The following is a 19670-nucleotide window of genomic DNA, read 5'->3' as shown; positions in this document are numbered from 1 at the left end:
GATACAAGAAAATCGTTAATGGGCAGTCTTTGCATAAGCAAACAGCTTCTTGTGTATTCCATGGGATGGGTTTAACAAAAATCAATGTTAGTTATAAGTAAGATTTACACTTTTCTCTCTGCTTTCACATGTTAAAAATAGTCTTGTTTATGAATAATGGTCTCTGCTGTGACACAGCAATCTGTCTGAGCTGTGCTTTTGCCAAGGAACAAAATGTGACCCAAATTGCCCATGGCACATCAGTCAAAACAGATTTTCATTTCACAGTGTAAACTGTAAAAAACTCCTTATAGCTACTGGATAACGGATGAGAACAGACAGGATGGGTTTATCAGTGTTTTCCTTAACCTTCCTATTTCTCCCAGCAGTAAATAAGGGGTTGCTGACTTCTAATGGCAGCCGTAGCTTCACTCCTCAGGCAGGTGAGCTGCAGGACTGGCCATGGGCTACTTTTCTGTCATCGGTGGAGGAATACAGAATGTATCTGAATAAACATATTATTTGAGATCAGTAGAGCACTTTCAAAGAGGATCATCAAAACAACCCCAGTTGACCATGCTTTGGTTCATACCTCAGAGAGGTCTTGAAGCACAAACTGGTTTACTTGATAGGTAATGAAACTGGAAGGTGTGTACTAGCAGTACATCTACTAGGCCCCGGGCCCTAATGGTTGTTCAGGTCATGGGACCAGACTAGTCTAAAGAAAAGATCCCCAAAATTATACAGAATGGGCATGAAATCCTTAGAATTGCATCCCCCCGGAGATCCAATCTTGCTGTGCTTCCCTTCTTGCTCAAGCAGATGTGCTCTGGCTGATGTGAAGATCTTACCTGGACCAGCAAGTAAAGAGCCCAAAATGGAATAGCATGGATGTTCACCCAACACCAGAGAGTAATTTCACAGTTTTTAAATGTAGCTCTTAAATATAATGCCTGATGTTTGATAAAAGGGTGAGTTTGGCTTAAAACAATATATTAAGGTACATTTGGGACTTGTTAAAAAAAAAAAAACACACACACGTTCTTGAATTTCAGAGCTATTTGGGTTTACTCTTCTCTGAAGCTGTCAAAGCTTTTAGGGGCATTTGATAGTATTTCTAAGGTTTTCTCTGCAGCTCTGAATATGAGGAATTTATTTTAAAAAAGCAGATGAGGTTCTGAAATAATCACACAGTTTCAGAATTTAGAAGATCTATAAATACTAATATATTCAGAGCAAAACTGCAAGAATTGTTAATATCAAATTCTCTTCTTTTTTTAACAAAAAACAGTGTTCTTCTCTTGCCCAGCTTTAACGTTTTTAATGCACATAAACATTTAGATCTTGCTGCATATAACTAAAAGATTCTGTTGCCATCTTTTGTCAACATTGTTCTTTCCTAGCAATTTCCCTATCAAAGCTTTTGTAATGTTACGATTACCATAATTTACTTTCCTTCATTTAGCTTGCACAGTTAATGGAATGATATGTACCCTACATGACTGCACAAGGACATATATAATTAGCAAGCCAGTTGAAACACATTTGGAAAATAAACTTCCTTGCAATCACTGCGTATCTTCAACGATTTTTAAAAGCTCCACTACAAGTCAGGTAATTTTTGTGCCTATTTCAGTTTACACAAGAACTCCTGTGCACAAATGCTATGCTGTTGGCTGTCTGGTCTGTGGGTGCTGCTTTCTTTTTGAGAGAACAGGCTTCCATGGCTAAAACACTAAACACTCGAGATTTGGGAAAGTACAGTTACCTTCCAGTCTAAACTGGGTGACATGGACCAGCCACTTTAATCAGACCACTAACCAGGCTAACATTACTGCTTTCAGGTCTTTTAAAGTATTTTAGGGAAATGTTTAAGGAAAGGACAGCTGAGCAAAGCAGAGCTCCTGCTACTCAATGGTGCCAAGTAAGCCTGGTCGAGGGACACATGTCATGATGATGCTGGTGTTGGACACCAGAGGAGATGTGTAGGTCCTCATTTCGTTTGATGCCCTCAACCCTTAAGTTTACAACAGGAAAAGCAGTATTTGCCAGCATGGCAGGCTGTTTGCTTCCCAGAGTTGCAGCAGCCTCCAGAATTTCTGTGGATATCCAAGCCGAGTTCCAGTTATAGCTGAAGGACTCTATAGGGCAAAGGAGGACTAAATCAATACGATGAAAAAAGAAAATGTAATTCTTGTAAAGTATGGAAAGTCTTCCTAATTCTGTCAGTGGCTGGAATTAAATAGGACAATGTTTTTACCGATGGGCTTTCAGTGCAGCAATTGCACTGAAGGAAAGAGAGCTGAGCATGTTGTTATCTTTCTCCAGCTGTGTTTTGCAGATGGCAAGCTGGGAGAACAAACACCTTTTCCTAATCATTTTAAATGCTCTTAGAAACCAAAAGAAATTTAATGTCAAGCAAAGATAAAAAATAATAACAAAGGCCCCAAAAGGCAAAATTCTTAGGATCTTGCTTTGTATGCCTCCTTTTACAAAGATATTTCAAGGTATACATTTTGGCAGTGATTCGGCAGATCTTTTACAAGCACATTAGCTTTCAACTTGTGTTGTCAATGGCCATGTCTGTAACACTCAACCCAGTTTCCATTTTCTCTATGTTTAGCAACCTGCCAGGGTCTACTGTGCATTCACTCCACAACCTTACTACTGAAAAGGATGAAATTCCAGTGGTGTGGGCAGCTGGCTGGGCAAGCCCTCCTCAGAGGGCAGTTTGGGCAACCACACCTGTGTGCTTGTTGGATGGAGGCCTAAGTGAACAATTCATTTTGTTTGACAACACACATCAGTTGGACATTATTTTCTCTTCAGAGGATTTTTGAGTTATTCCTTGCAAGTTGGTGTTTAGCGTTTAAGCCAAAGTCTTGTCAAGCCCAAGCTTCCTTGACAGCCTAAGTTCCCACAAAACAAAATTTTCAGTGTGCTCTTGACCTGAGATGCTGGCTTTTACCAATGGTTACTGAAAAGCTAAATGTCCTTCAGGTGGGTTATTCAAGGTACATGATTAGAGGCCCCCATGCAAAGCTTAATTAGATTAACTAATGATTTACTGACACCTAGAAATCCATTCCTGAACTATGGCTCTTTCAAATACCACAATATTGAGCAGCATCCAAAGGCTGTCAAGACCTCTTCAATCTCAAGGCCCTTTCTGAGTAGGAAAAACAAATTCAAACCCCACAAGAGCATCTGTTAGAAAGGCTGATTGACAATTTCATGTGTATCCACAGTTTGAAGATCAAAGGACTGTCTGACTTTAATTTAGCAGCATCAAGGGTTCATTTGGTCCAATCTGTTAAGTACAATACTTTCAGTCACATGTATTTTAAGCCATGTTTTCACATGCTGGCAGCAAATGAGTGTCTGCTTCTGTAGATATGATATTGATAGTAGCAGGGATTTTTGTGTGCCAAGATGAATTCTGATCACCCTCCCCTTTATATATATGCATTATGCAGTGTAGGCAGTGACTAGGGTAAAGCTCTAGGACTCAGGAGAGCTGGGCTCTAGTCTGGACTCTGTCACTGACTCGCCAAGTGACCAAGTACAAGGCTCTTTTTCTACTTAAAAGCACTTAGAAAGGGTGAACGCAGAACACTGCATAATGATTAGGTATTGGTATCACCATTTCTAGACCAGGGATGCCTCAGTTGACCGCTGGGGCCTACCAGTATTACAAAGTCAGTAAAGATAACATGAAGGTGAACTACAAGGGTATTTATCACATCAGCTGATGTACACTAGACCTGAGTCTGAAAACAACATATTTTGGCCAGTAAGTGGTGAAGGAAAAGCTTTGTTTCAAGTAGTTACTCATATTAAGGACATTATGCAAGGGATTTGATAAATGTATCCTCTTTTCTGGTTTTATTTTTAATTATCTGGGTGACATTTTCATTTGTAACAGATAATGTCTTCAGCATCTGCCTGTGGCAATACTTGGGCAGTGTTTCAGAGCTGTTCTCAATTGCATTTGGATACGTCAGAGAATTTGTAAGAGCTTCATTCTCTCTCCACCTGCCAGGAAAGAGTGGCGTCATGGCATTCTTCCAATGCTAAATACATTTCCTGGTAGCCAGATTCACTTTCTATAAACCAGAGAGGACTGTCTGAATTACACCCAAGGCTGAGGTCATGTAGGAGATGGGGTGCTGTCTCTGCAGTACTGAGCATCAAATGTGTGATTTGATAAAGGTTCAATGTCGAGAAGAAGTAGTTGAAAGTAAATATTCCAGAGAAATGTGCCAGGTGGGTGATAGAGCAGGTTTGCTGGTCCCCAGCCTGTCATCTCAGCTAGAAATTCACTAAGGAGGAGCTGGGGAAGTGAAGCATGCTAACAAGATTTCTCTTTTCAGCTTACAAGGAAAAGATGAAGGAGCTGTCCATGCTCTCTCTGATCTGCTCCTGTTTTTACCCGGAACCTCGCAACATGAACATCTATAAATATGATGGTGAGTGACGTTTTCTGGAAATCATCCTGCAGGTCAGATAATGTGCTAGTGCTGGGAAATGACTCAGTTCGCCTCACAGTCCACAGTGTTAGTCGGTGAATGTTTTGCTGATTTAATCTTTTATTTACTAGTTTGGGCTATTACTTTATACTGATTGCAGACAATGCTGGATATTGTTCCTAATAGCAGCTAAATAAACTTTTAAAGCCACCCATCTCCTACTGAGCTGTACTTTCCTTACTCCCCACTTGAGAATTATGGCTCTTCGTAGTTGACATAATTCCCAAAGAAATGAAGAAAAGATGAAAGCATGGCTTAAAAAATTAATCAGCTTGGGCACTGCTCACAGGGGGGGTGAAATGACACAGAACCCAAATAAGCTTCCAGAATTGCTGTAAATTTTTATCTTTATGGCATTAAGGTACAATTAAGCTATTACACATGAAATGTAATGTACTCCTGAGAACAGTTTTCAGCCCATAATCTGCCATTGCATTTAAAATGCCCAGGGCAAAGATGCTAAATCTTTTGTCTGTGCTTCTGATCTCTCCTCAATCCTGCTGGCCTATTGAAGGACTTACCATTTCTCACTTTATTGTGCAGACATGGAAGTGAAACAAATCAACAAACGTGCCTCAGGCCAGGCCTTTGAACTGATCCTAAAGCCGCCATCTCCGGTCTCAGAAGCACCACGGACTTTAGCTTCTCCAAAGAAGAAAGAACTCTCCCTTGAGGAGATCCAGAAAAAGCTGGAGGCTGCAGAGGAGAGGAGAAAGGTATCTTTCCTTAAAAAAAAATTGCCAGTAATTAGATGTGACAATGTACAGGATAACAGCCAGGTTTCCTGTCCATTGGTACGTTTTCCGTCGACATCACTGACTCACAGTGGCCTGCATGGACAAAAATTATTAATACATTTAAAGAAACGAGTGTATTTTGTTTCAGCAGCTTGCAAACAAGCCTCACTGGTTTTGATGCTGGGGAAGTATGCATCACATATTATAGATAGCTTCAGATAGGAGCCCAGGTAGGCTCAAATACGCATGTGAATACTATGGGAATATAAGTTAAGTGGTTCGTTCAGGACATCTATAATAGTTGCTGAAAACCAGTGCAATTCTTCTGGTGTCTGAGTTTAAGAGACGAATATGCAATTCAGTCTACTGCTGTCTCAGCTACCAGACCTTGATTCCTTGTAGTGCCTGTGAGAATTTCTCACAAGGCCTGCCTGAGGCAGCTAAAATGTCTTATTTATGCAGTATGGAGGAACATCAGCCCTGAGTAAAGCATGTTCTGGATCATTCACACACACTTGAATGAAGGCACTAGCATAGCACAGCTACTAAGAGGCATTTCTAGCAGTCTCAGTAGTGCTGGAAGTTGGCCTTGTAGGGTTTTCCACAGACTAAGTCTTCCCTTCTTTATGATCTTACCCATAAAGGTAAAGTCCTGTTTCATAATCAGTAAGTTTGTCACACAGTGTTTGGAAGAGTTGCTACACCTTCTTCACAAAGTTGGCACAGATGCAGCAGGAAGTCCCAACTAACTGTTTGTTTGCCTTTCATCATGACTGATGTGTTGAAGAGATCTTCATTTGCTCTAAGTCAGAGCTTGATCAGGTTGCTTTTTCTTTTTCCAAAGAGAAAAAACCAAATTCCAGATCAGTTAAGCCAGAGGATGACAGGCAAAGCCACTGAGACTCACCATAGCCAGCCTGAATTGCCATTCTGGAAATTATCTGTATCCTGTATGATCCCAGCATTTGTGCTGTGTTGCGCCATTTCAGGAAAGTCAAAACTGGCTGCAATGACCACAGAAAATTCAAGATTGGTAATATATTGTCCTGGTAATTCATGTTTCCTTTTACTGTCGCACAAAAGGAGAGCCACAGAAGCCTTAGGAGCCATAGAAGGACTTTCTGTGTCCTTCATCTGGGAGATCAGTGCAATTTTGAGGCAAATCAGCTTGCACCAGCTAAATAGGAGTTAGAAACCTCTTCTGCCTGCCCTCAGAGTCCCTGGTAGAAGGTATCTGAGAGTGAAACAAGCTTATATGTCTCCAAGTCTTTCATTTGTCTTTTAAAAAATGTGATTTGTTACTAAAACTGATTTTTACAGAACTTTCCCCGATATGGACAAAGATGAGTACAGAAGTCCAGGGACAGCAGCTACTCTACAGATAGCACATGGATCAGATCCAAGGAAAGCAGCTTCATTCTCCTTCACTCCTGTCAGACCAGATTAGGGTTGCTGCCAAGAAACTACACTGGTGTAGGGTTTGATGTGTGTCTGCTGGAGTCAGTAGATCTGGATTATTGACAGGTCCTTAAAACCTGGCCCTCAGCTTTGATTTGCAGTGAAACCTGACTATTCTGGACCTCGCTAATTTGAACAATTCATCTAGATGAGCACTGCAGTGTTGCCATTTTTGCCATTTCTGCTGGCTTGCTGGCAAAGTCTGTGGTTCTAATGCACACTCATTAGCACTATTGCTTCTTTTGCAGAAATACTTCTGCCAAAGTATTCAATTCAGTAAAAGGACATGATTGTGTATGAAAGGAAATGTGAAAGGATATGCATTTGGACTAGCACCTGCTGAAAAGTATCAGCTCTCACACACCCAAGCAATGATATGCCCCAAAAACTCAAATGTGTGAAGTTCCACTGTGCCGAGTACAAATGCTCAAGTAAAGATACGGACACAGAATTAAATGGCAGCAATTAAAAAGCCTGATATTACGCATATACTTGGTGATAAATATAAAGTGAACTTTCCAGATATTTCATTCCATTGGTCTCATTACTGTTCATTTCTTCCAAAAGAAAAACTCATTATGCAATAGACTGGTAATCAGTGATAGCAATACAGACACCTGCCATTTCTTCCTCCTAGTACTACATTAATTTTGAATGAACATATAACTGAGTTATTTTAATAGACAAGATCCTTCACATTAGCATTGCAGCAGAAATTGCTGGGAAAGGAACAAAGAACAGAACAAAAAGCTTCTTTACATCACTGTTTAAATCCCTGGTACTCTCACATCTCAACTATTGGCTTCATTTTTGGCCTCAAAACGAGTATAGTGCAGAGAAGGATAAAAAGCAATTAGGGGAACAGAAAATCTTCCATAAGAAGATAAATTAAATAGTCCACTTTTCAGCTTGGAAAGAGACAACAGATAAAAGATAAGATAGAAGTCTACAAAGTCATGAATGGTAATGAGAAGATGAATAAGAACAATTATATTCTGTTTCACACAATCTAAAGGGGAAGAAACACCCAAGGAAATCATCAGACATCAATTTCAAAAAGGAATCACCTTCTCATGTACTGTTTATTCAAGGTATATTTGTTATCACAGACTGTTCAGAGATTATTAAAATATTTAGTTCAAAATTGATAGAGCATCTCATTTCAGAAAATTATTATATGAATGCAAATTCAGACTGAGAATATGTGTAACTTGCTGACTGCTGAAAGCTAGAAATGTATGCATATATATATCTCAAGGAAGGAACCAAGCAGATTTGCCTAGCTTCATCTAGAGTTCTAAGCATCTTCTACTTTCTGCTGCTAGACAAACCAGGCAGACTTTTTCTGACAGCCAGCATTGCAGTTGTTATCATACTTTTCAATCTGTGTACAAGAGCTGTCAGGCATGACCATTCTAGATCTTGCCCTTCCAGCACAGTTCTAATTAAAATCAAGTATGACTAATGGATGAGAATTGCCTTTTTGGAAAAAATGCTAATTAATTTCACACTGTTTAGGAATTAGGTTCTGCTCTGTTAATTAGGCAATGTTCATTAATAAATTTTCAAACTCATGAGAACATCTACAGCAATTCATGCACTTCAGCAGTCTCCTGCTCATGCATATTTATCATTCTTGTTTATTTCCTTGCAAGATTTTACAGGACTCCTTTTCTCCCCCTTTTTCTCTACCTCCCTTGACAGTCATGACCTCATACTCTCAGACCAAAATGAGAGTTTCACCTGAGGCATTTTTTCATTTTGCACCACACAGTGAGACTCATTTGGGCTAGTTACAGATTTGTCCTTTCCATTTATAGAATCCTCTCTACAGTATGTCATTGTTATCCCACTATTTTTTCAGCATAGATGTGCTATATTTTCCCACCTGGATGGATAAGCAGAAAGATCTTTTCATCTTTCTCACTTCAGAAATCAGAGTCCTGTGACATTGTATGCAGCAGTGTTTCTTAGCAGAAATGTAGTTTTTCCAGTAGAAATATGCATTTCTACTAGGCTTGGGATTATGGGAGAGAAATTCTATGTAATTAAATCCTTTAAATGGCTTTGTATTGGGATGAAATTGAATCAAACTCATCCCTAGAGCTTAGCACTACAAAGAATGCAGGAGAACAGTCATAAATGCTTTACCACATTGTACAGAAGGCTAATGGGTGAAAAGGCTTTGCCAGGACAGGGAAGGCAGCAGAGCTGGGGGACAAGTGTTCCCTCCTGGACATTGCATGGGACCTACAAAACTGCCCTCCAGGTAAGAGAAGAGGCAGAGGAAGGATCCACACCTTTCTTGGCAAAAGTGGAGGTTTCTTTTTCCATCTCATTCCTGCTCCCCTCTTTGATTTCCCACCAAATTTGTAGGCAAGCAGGCTGGCAGGGAGGATAGGCACTGCCCAAGACATTTGTCCTCTGTCTTGCCTACCTACTAATTTCCCTTCCTATTGCTCTCAACATGAAGTGTTTTTTCATATAAAGGTCCCAATAATTGGTGTAATCAGCATGAGCATACATCCCAGTGCCAGCAGAGCTGCTCCCTGCAATCTGTCACGGGCTCTGCCTCTAATGAAAAATCCTAAGACAATCTGACATTGATCTTCATTAACTTTAAAATGCCAGGCCTCAAACTGCAGCAGATCACAAAGTGCCTCATGAGCAGTTAGGGGAGCCCTGGGCAGAGGGCGCAGGTGGTGCTGCTTTCATCCCTGCAACATGCCTTGTTCACCCCCATGGGTCAGAACATTGAGAGCAGCAATTGTGTGCCAGCTTAGGAAGAGAAAGTGAGTTTTCTTGAATCACATCATGGATGGGCTCGGTTTTTTTTCGCTCCACATCCTTAGTAGCTTTGACTCGCGACTTTGACTGGATGAAAAAAATAAAAAGATCCTCATCTAAATATAAGCAAAATTTTGCACCGTCTAGTTTCACTAGAAGCAGAACTTCACCTGTGGTTACAGGTCAGATGTCTCTGACTCTCCTGCCATGTGGGTATTTCTGAGTGAAGTTTGACTTGAGTCCATTTCCATGCTTTTTCATGGAAAAATCCCAGCCTCAGTTCCTTCCCGTGAAAACATAAGTACTTCAAGTCACCATACCTAGGCTTCACACTGGCATTTAGATTGCAGTAGGAGTGTTTACTCCTGTCTTCACATTCTGCTCCATTAATAGTATCTCTTAAATACACAATACATTGAGGAATGTCGAGGCTATTGCAGCTTCTTCTGAATAACTGAATTGAAAAAAAAAGTCAGCCCAGTGAATGAACATGCTGTGAAAGGGGAACTCTCATGACTGGTAATGTGTGTCATACATCCTAGTATAAGGATGCTGGTGACTAAGGTGAATGCATTCAAGCTGAAATTCCCAGTTTAAAAGCAGTTGTCTGAGCCCATTTCTTGCTTAAAAGTAATAAAGGATTACTTTTATCTCTGTATAAATGACTTCAATATTTGGACGTATCTGTCAAGCAAAGATAAATGTGAGAAAATAAACCACCTGTTACTTGGATAAGGAGATTTTTCTTTCTGTGAGTAATAATTAAAAACTATATGTACCTCCAAAGCTGGTTTCCATAAATAATTTTGCTCATGAAGGGAGTGTTTAGTTGTCTGCATATGTCTCTGGCCAGCTAGGTAAGAGATTTGGATTTCTTTGGAACCTCTCATCTCTGAAAACTAAGGATGTACATGATCCGTTAAAAATATGACATGAACATCATAGAAGTTTGCTTGCATTTACTATCCTTTTAGCAAGCAATATGTTTCTAGAAGTAAAGGTATCTGTACCAGGAATGTTTCCCAATATTTTTATTCCTCCGCATTTAAACATTAACAAATAAACATTTTTATTCTTCCACATTACTTTGTGGCCTTTCAGTACCTAGAGAAGGCTTATGAAAAAGGGAAAGTGACTTTTTACAAGGGTGGATAGTGATAACACAAGGAGGAATGGTTTTAAACAAAAAGAGGGACTTAGATTAGATGTTGGGAAAAAATTCTTTGCTGCATGGGTGGTGAGGTACTGACACAGATTGCTTAAAGAAGCTGTGGATGTCCCATCCCTGGAAGTGTCCAAGATATGGTTGGATGGGGCTTTGAGCAACCTGTTTTAGTGGAAGGTGTTCCTGCCCGTAGCAGGGGGGTTGGAACTAGGTTATCTTTAAGGTCCCATCCAAATCAAGACATTCTATAATCTTTGAGTCTATGATCTAGTGTTAGATTCTGCAGCTGGAGCTTCACTGATTATGCTTTGTTGTATTTAAGAAGTCTTCTGAATATTCCCCCTTGAGTATTGCTTTTTTCTTTCTCCACTATTTCATACTTTTCTCTCCTTATTAGTCTTCTCTATCTTTCACCCCATTTTCAGTCTTTTTTACTCATTTTCTCACAACAGCTGTACCAGAAGCACTTCATCATAACCCATTTTATAAGTATGTTAGAACATAGACTATCAGGGATTTGAAAATACCCTTTCCAGCACTTCAACAATACAGTGTTGAAAATAAACTTGAAATAAGAACTCCCCATGTATGTTGGAATCCTGCATCACTGTGGAACTGTGTGAGTCCAAAACACAGCAGTTAAAGGCCAAGACAAACAACAAAGGGAGTCTATTAATCCCAGCTCCTGTGGGTATCCATGGTCATTCATTTATCCGTTTCTGGATGTGTAGTAGACTTTGAATAGACAAGGGTGGCCAAGTTCTTTTGCCAAATGTATTGGAATCAGAAAATTATTTGACAATCCAGTACAAACACATACCAGCTGCCTTCCAGAATTGTCATAAGGGGATTTCAGAATGGTCTGAACACTAGGGAAACAGGCAGACTGACAGCTGGGGTACAATGCCATTAGACGAGGGACATCAGCCTAAATCAGACTCTACCCCATGGCTGTTTTGTAGAAGGGTGGGGGAGTTCCTATATTTTGAACCAGTCCTGGGTATTGGTGATTTTCCTAAATCAAAATTCCTCACAATATGCTGTTTAAGGCATATTGTAAAGGAAAATCACATTAGTGTTGCAATTAGTTCCTGAGGCCTGGTTCAGCTTTCACACAGTCTCTTACTGATGCCAACATAATTTGCATCCTGTAAATACTGAATTAGAGTATAAAGATCTTCTTCATTATCATGCCTAGTGGACAAATTATTTTTGAATGTATTGTCTACCAGGATAGCCTCCAGAAATGTGTGTACTTTATATGAAACTCTAATTTTTCACTGTTCAACTGGATTTATGATAATAAGTAGTTCCAGAAGACAAAGGGCTTGAATGGAAGAAAACAAATCCTGAAAAATGGGGAAGTGCCTCAAAGTCTCAAAGGCATTTTACTACCTCCTGTTGAAAGCCAATGCTCTTTTAAAAAGTGCTGCTCATATGCATAGTCCAAATCTTATTTTTTATTAGAGTATGGATATGTCCTTCACAATGTCTGCTTTCTAAATCTGAAAAGGTCTGATTTTATAACATGTTATGTAGACATATTTAAACAATAGAAATGTTAGCCTTTCAAATTAACAGGTCAATTCTTAAATGTTTCATGGGAAAGGATGTTACAGTTGGGCTCACTGTGTCTTTTCAAGCTCCCTACAGGAAGGGAAATAGATTCTTAGGTTATTCATTACTTTTAGATGACTTAAGCAAAGGGTTCACAAAATTCATGTCAGCAAGCAAAATTTAATGGCAGTAACTTTTCCAAAAGTAGATGAAAGGTTGCCATTGAGTAGTAAATTAAACAGAAAATAGAGAATAACTTCACAAGCACTGGTCAAACTGAGCCACTCAAATTGGTCCAAAAATGGTAAAGCAAGATGAAGATATTTAATTATTTTAGTTTTACAGTGCATCAAATCTTTCAAAATAACTTTATTTACATTTTTAAATAGCCTACAGTTAAGAACTGTTAGATTCTAAGTATTTGGAATCAAACAGTCTGCTTCAAAATAACCTATTTTATTATATGATTGATTATTAAATTCTATTATATTTTTGTTAAACTTATCAGGCTTCTATTATTTTTCAGTTACTCTACAAAATTCCTTCTTTGCCCAGCTCTTTTTGCCTTTTTGCTTTTGGCTCATTCTCCTTACATATTCCAGCAGTGAAACTCCCTGGTTTTACTGCATCTGTCTTAGGGGGGGTTTGTTCCCATTTGTAACATCTTTTATCTGACACAAGAGTCAAAGAGATGAAAAACATTTGCTGTATTACTCTCTGTTCATCATATGCTATAATGGGGGGGAAGAGCCTTTGTGAGGAACCAGCCATTTCAGGAGACCATTCCCATCAGCAAGTGCTCCAGAGATCACAGTTCGAGAAATGAGTCTGTAACTGCAGTCAGGCCAGAGGTGAGAGCAGTTACATTAAGTGTCCAGGATGGATAGAAGTGGCTCTCTCCTATGATCTCAGGAAGCCATTACAGCCTTTCAAAGCCAGATATGTTTTATGCCAATGTCTTGCTGCATGATATTCTGTCTGGCCTTTGCAGCCTTTTCCAGAATCTCCTTACTTTTCCTCATCAGTGCATTTGGCTTTGTGTAAATCTTACCTTCACTAAAATATTTGTTTTCTGCTAGTAGTTGGATCTTGTTTGTATAAAAGAATTGCAGCCTTTTTCACTCCATTTAAAGCCACATGACAGAATTTAATAGGATTCATTACAGCTATTTGTAATTAATGGTTAAAGCCCTTAATTTAGCCCTTAAACTAATTCATTTCTATGGATAACAATGGCAACAGTGTGTTGTGATCTGCACTTATCCTCCCGGAGCCATATTTCATTCTCTCTTTTCTATTTACTTCTGGTGCTCCCTCTAATTTATTTTTTATACAAAAGTGTACAATGTTGTTTATCATTTCCAAATAACTGTCTTTTCAGCCAGACTTGCCAGGAAAATGGGTCCAATGCTGCAAGTTTTTTGGCTTCTCTCCTAGGATTAATGGTTTCGTGTTAGCAATTTGATTTAAAATAAATAACAAAGCTTATGCTTCTGAGGAGTGAGTTTGCAAAGAGGAACACAATATTGAGCAAAGCCTACATCTGTTTAATTCGTACTTGCAGTTTTCGTCTTCCTTGCAAAATTTGAACTTGTAACTGAAACTATTTTTATGTTATTTTCTGTAGAATTCAATTCTTTTTCCCTTCCTAGGCAGTGAGACTTAGCCAAACATAAATATAATGGGAAAAAACATCGAATTGGTGCTGCTTGTCTTTCGTAACAATAAACTTCAAAGTCTTTTATTAACTACTCAAGTGCATTAAAAAATAGTCCAACTCAAATGAAAATTGCACTTCTCCTGCATTAGCAATCTCCCTTTTAACACTGTATGTCCCTGCAGCCCCCATTTCCCTGTCTCTACAAATAAAATGCTCATAGTTGAAAATCTGCAGCTGTCAGAGGTTGAGCAACCACTGCAGCAATCCCGATGACCCAGGGCAGTAATGGGTCATCATGACATGACAGCATTTCTTAACAGAAGTGCTTTGGACACATCTCTGCTGCTGCCTCAGGCCTGTGCCCCTATTGAAACTAATCTGGTTTATTCACAGAATTGGTTTTTCCAAACAGTGCATGTAACAAAAAAACAACAAACTTTATGCAGTTTCCAAACTCAGTAAACTGTGGCCCTATAGGGGTTATTTTGCTCTACATGAGTCTTTTATTTAAACCATATCTCTCTGTTTTCAGTCCCAGGAGGCCCAGGTGCTGAAACATCTGGCAGAGAAGAGAGAACATGAGCGAGAAGTGCTTCAAAAAGCTTTGGAGGAGAACAATAACTTCAGCAAAATGGCAGAGGAAAAGCTGATACTGAAAATGGAACAGATCAAAGAAAACCGTGAAGCTAATTTAGCTGCTCTTATTGAACGTCTCCAAGAGAAGGTAACCACACCATCACTCTTCCCTTTAGACTAGAGAGGAGAGTCTAATCAACATTTTGCAGAGATGCTGTGCATAGTCCTTATCTCAGTTGCTACACTTCAGCAATTTTTAAGTCAGAATCCCTGGTGGTTATCTAAGCCACCACTCACTTTTGAAAAAGACTAAAGTTCTGTAATCACACAATCACAGGATGGTTGAGATTGGAAGGCACCTCTGGAGCTCATCTGATCCAACCCCCTGGCTCAAGCAGAGCAGGAGCTCGGAGTTGGTTGCCCAGGACCATGTCCATGTGGCTTTTTAATACCTCCAACCATGAAGACTGCAATTCTTCTCTGGGCAACCCATGCCAGTGCTTGGTCACCATCACAATGAAAAAGTGTTCCCTGATGTTCATGGGGAACCTCCTGTGTTTCAGTTTTTGCTCATTGTCTCTGGTCCTGTCACTGGGCACCACTGAGAAGTGCCTGGCTCTGTGCACCCTCCGTTCAGGTATTTATAGACATTTGTGAGATCCCCCTGAACCATCTCCAAGATAAACAGTTCCAGCTCTCTCAGCCTTTCCTCATAGGAGAGAACTGAGAGATCTTCATGACCTTAATCTTCATGGCCCTTTGATGGACTGTCTCCAGAGAAAGGTTGATTTTCTAGTTTTTAAGAAGAACTGTGAATGAAGGAAAGGTCACTTGTGTTTAGATTTCATTTTCTAGGAAAAGTCATTGATCAAATCAAACAATTGTCCTATATCTGTAGTTCTTGGTTTCTCAGAGGACAAAGAGGAAAAAATAGGGGGAGAATTCTTCCATATAGCAGAAAAAGGTGTCTGTCCTTCCACAAGTCTTGAAAGAAAGAGAGTGAATTTTTTTGTGGAGATCTTTCTTGCAGTCAGAGGAAATAGGGAATTCACAAACCCCACATGCGATGAAGTGTGCCCTTCTCAAAAACCCCTTTCACAAAAGAGGGAAACATGCAAATGAAGATTTAGAAGTGTTAAGAAAAAACAGTTAGTTCTGCATGAGTGATCACTTGTTCCTCTCAATAATGAACTTTCTAATCTGTTAGTAAATTGACTAACAGAAAGAAAATAGCTCTCGGAGATATTCAAGATCTTTATAAGCACCTCAACATCTTTGATGGAGGCAGAAGTCTCAGAGAGTAGGAAAGAAAGAACAAAAAACAAAGGATATTGTTTCAAATAACTATGCAAACGGGATAATTCTTGATCTTAAGAACTATACCCAGATTACTTTATATTTTTGCATTAGATTAGTTTGTAGGCACTTATCCCAGAGCTTATGAAAACAAAGAAAAAAGACAATTACTCATCCTTGAGGTCCAAAAGGAAATGGGAAGAACAGCTGAAACATCTCTGTGTCCTAGATTAATGTTAACAGACTGTTAAACCCCTTTTCCACAGAAATATGATGTCATATAAGCATGAAACCCAAGGAAGGCTTCTGATCAAAGATGACAGTAACTCATTTGGGAACATTTGTACTGACCAGTAGTTAAAAATTGTATGACTATACATTTTTGCCAATACAAAAGTGAATCCTGAATATACAGGAAGAGAAGTGAGATATGTGTCCAAGTCTTCCAGAGTTGCACAGAACTGTGAATGCCCCAAGGTGTTGGTGTCTAGAAGTTCTTGCAATCAGGGATAACTTTTTTATGGGGCAGCTAACAGGAACACCAAGAAAGAAGTCCCTTTGAAAATCTAGCATTCAGAACTGATTTACAGGTTCAGTGGATGCAATAAGCTACTTTGGCCTGTGATCCACTGTCCAACTCAGATAATGAAAAGGTAACTGTTGACTTCTGTGAATTTTTTACCAGAAAAGACCCTCTAATGCATGGAAATACCTAGGCAGTGTCTTAAACTGAAGTCAGCTAAGGATGGACATTTGCTTCTGCTGCCACCTTGTTCTTGTCATCTGGTTTTCTGGGAGTTTTTTAAGGGGATCAGACACAAGAGGTAAAACTCTGATAGTCTGACAGTTGAAAGGGAAGAGGTGTAAACCAAAAACTCTAAAACCCAGAATCTACTGAAAATAAGTTTTATAAACACCCCAAGGAGGACATTACTCAATAGATTTGGCAGCTGTCATTCCTGACCACAGGCCCATTTCCACAGAAGTATCTGAATATACAGTGTCTCTAATGAAGTTAAACTAATTACAATTGCTGTTGTAAAAGGGAAGACAATATCACTGAAAGTGGACAGAAGAGCCTAGCACTGATTTTTGGTAACCATGTCCCTTCTTCATCATAGCTAAAGAAAGAATGGAGAGGGCACCTAGCTTAAGCATTCAGAGTAAGGGGATATTAGAGATGTTCAAATTGCCCCATCTTGGTGGACTGAAATTCTTGGACCTTTTTTTCTGGTTCCTAAGTGCTACAAATAACACTGTAACTAACACTTCTTCTGCATACAACATGAAGGCAATTATTTCCCCAGTCATCTTTCCCTATATTTACTTTAATATCCAGGAATTCAAAGGGCAAATGTGAGCTCATGGCCCATTTTATGCTGCCAGCAGCACCTCCCTATGAGGCTTTTTGAAATGAAACTCTGTGAGATGCTGGGGATTATAAGGCCATATTACATAAAAGACTGAGTTCCAGAGCAGCAGTAGAAAGTAAGCACCGAACATGCCTCAGGTTGGTCTGGTGGATGACACCTCTCCTGAGCTGAATCCTTCAAAGGTGATTGTGATATAAAACAAGCTTTGTGCAAGCATCAAGTGCATGACCTAAATGGGTTGTCAGCATGGGCTGACAGAATGAGAAAGGGCAGGCAGAATGAGAAAAAGTTTTGATTTTTCCCTTCTTGATGTTTTCCAGGAGAGGCATGCCGCAGAGGTCCGTAGAAACAAGGAGCTCCAGGTGGAACTGTCTGGCTGAAAACAGAAATGGTGGATGTGACCCATCCCCACCATTAGTAAACTCCCCCTGCCTATATTATTATGGATCATGCGATATCAGTATGGGAAATGTATGACATGGTTTAAAAAAAAATTAAAATCAAGAACTCAATAAAAAAACTTTAAAAAGGAAACAAAAATAAAAACAAAAATGATGCGGTCTCTTTGCAGAATGATTTGCTTGATGTTTAAAAAACTTGGATCTTATTTTGTAAATACTTACATTTTTGTTAAAAAATACAATTATTGCATATGCAAGTTATTTCATAATCTTACATGTCCTGTAACAGGCTTCTGATGTTGTCTACTTCCACTCGGTTGAATTTGCTGGGTCTGTTCATTTGAGGCACCTCACGTCTAATTCCATTCCCTGCGACTTTTCATTCCAACCCCCCATGAGGTCAGTAGTAGTTCTATGGTGCTAGAGACCAGTCATTGCCTAATAACCTAGACCGCTTTGCCATCAATAAGCTTTCTTGAAACAGTGACTAGATCACAGGTATTGTGACTTTACATTCAGCTGCCCAAGACAAAAGGCTCTTAAAATGGTTTTTCAACTTGCGCTGCAGGACTCTGCAGTGTGCTGTATAATTGAGGTTAAATAGTCACGTGGAGTACTTGTTGCTTCTGCTTTTTGAGATTAAGAGGCAACAAAAACAGCTGTGCCAACAGAATGAAAGCAAGTAGGATCAGTTTGAGACACATTTATGAGGCACATTGTAACCATCAAGCTATGGCAAATTCTGGATGATGCCAACAGCCATACAAATGCTAATTGTAAAGTGAGCTTAATTCACCACTTGAAAATTTATTGATGGAGCAACTAAATAATAGATAGCATCAAGTGGCTTTATCTGTAGGTGCCATGATCTATGATACTTACCTGATACTACCATATTACATGTGTAATAAATAGTACAAGAAGCTACTGAATATTTCTCCTGAAACCCATGAGCCAGTTGTTACCTTTTTTTCTTTGACACTGCTGACTTCCATTTATGACCTTTACTCTTCAGTGTTAGCCAACCCTACCTAGTGACAGACATCTAGGACTAAGAGGGCTGAAGCAGGAGGAATGACTAGACAGGGTGCTTGTGCCAAGTACAGTATCACCAAACCTAACACATCATCCCCAAAATAGCTGCAGTTTTGAAGTTGTCCCTACCCCCCGGGAGGTTGCTGCCTGCATATTCTACTCTTCATTAGTGCTATTTTCCTGTATGTCATTGTGAGCAAGCTGTGATTAATAAAGAATTGGGGTTCTGTGAACTGAAAAAGGGCTTGTCTCTTCTCTTGCTCCATTACTTCTCTGACATGTGCCCATGTAAGGGGAAAACCCAATGTAGTCATGAAAGCATGGAAATGAGACTTAAATAAGAGCTGTTAATAAACCAAGCCTATTTCTCTGCCAAGACAGGACTAATCCCTGCTATGTGTTTTCCAGTGCTTGGGCTGGTTGTTTTCAAAGATTACTGTATAAACTGAGCCTATAAATGTGACCTCTAGCACTGAGTTTATTAAAAAGAACTACCTACACACACATACACATGGACTCCTTAGTCCTGACTCAATACTGGGGGGGAAAAATGGAAGTGAGGGAAAGAAACTGAATAACATAGCTCTGGGTACATACATCAATAGCTGCATCAAGACTCTGAGTGCTAACACACTGGTTTTCAGCATAAAAAGGATTCATTAATAGGATTTATTGAAAAACAAAATCACTAAGGTAGCTGCTGAGCTGAAGAGCTGAGATATAAAATTGAATCAGACCACATTTTGAACTAGAGAGGTGATCAAGAATTACCTCTATGATTAGTTTTCTGATTAAAAGTCACGAAAGTGGCATCATTTACTTGGTTTTTCAGAGAGATGGCCATAAAGTTCCAGATCTGCAACAGTCATTTTTTGACCCATGCAGACTATTTTATTTCAGAGCCAAGTGATGTCCCACAGTCAAAAAGCAGCAGAAGTTGATCCAGGAGAAAGGCTGTGAGCTCAGTTCTCTGTGCGAGTGAGCTCCATACCACAGAATGAAAGGAGTACTCCAACTTGTTATGGCAGCTGGGTTTTCTTGCCTCAATTACTTACCTCTCTGGTGAAATTACCAGAAGTAAACCTGGCAGAGAAGCCAGGTAGCAGACTTTGAACAC

The 19670-nt window shown here is 39.5% G+C and overlaps 1 protein-coding gene across 1 annotated transcript in view; it reads left to right on the top strand.

Moving 5' to 3' along the window:
* STMN2 (stathmin 2) overlaps positions 1–18794 on the top strand; it is a 36514-nt gene extending 17720 nt beyond the window's left edge. The window contains exons 2-5 of the mRNA XM_050328199.1: positions 4353–4448; positions 5052–5224; positions 14405–14596; positions 17438–18794. Of these exons, the coding sequence (XP_050184156.1) occupies positions 4353–4448; positions 5052–5224; positions 14405–14596; positions 17438–17497 (521 nt within the window). The 3' untranslated portion in view covers positions 17498–18794. The remainder of the gene's footprint in view (positions 1–4352; positions 4449–5051; positions 5225–14404; positions 14597–17437) is intronic.
* The last annotated feature ends 876 nt before the right edge of the window (positions 18795–19670 follow it).

Source organism: Myiozetetes cayanensis, unplaced genomic scaffold (genome assembly GCF_022539395.1).
Source record: "Myiozetetes cayanensis isolate MyiCay16 unplaced genomic scaffold, myiCay2020 scf1, whole genome shotgun sequence".
In the NCBI taxonomy this organism is placed as follows: Eukaryota; Metazoa; Chordata; class Aves; order Passeriformes; family Tyrannidae; genus Myiozetetes; species Myiozetetes cayanensis.
Note: the sequence above shows the minus strand (reverse complement) of the source record. Positions and strands in the feature narration are given on the sequence as shown.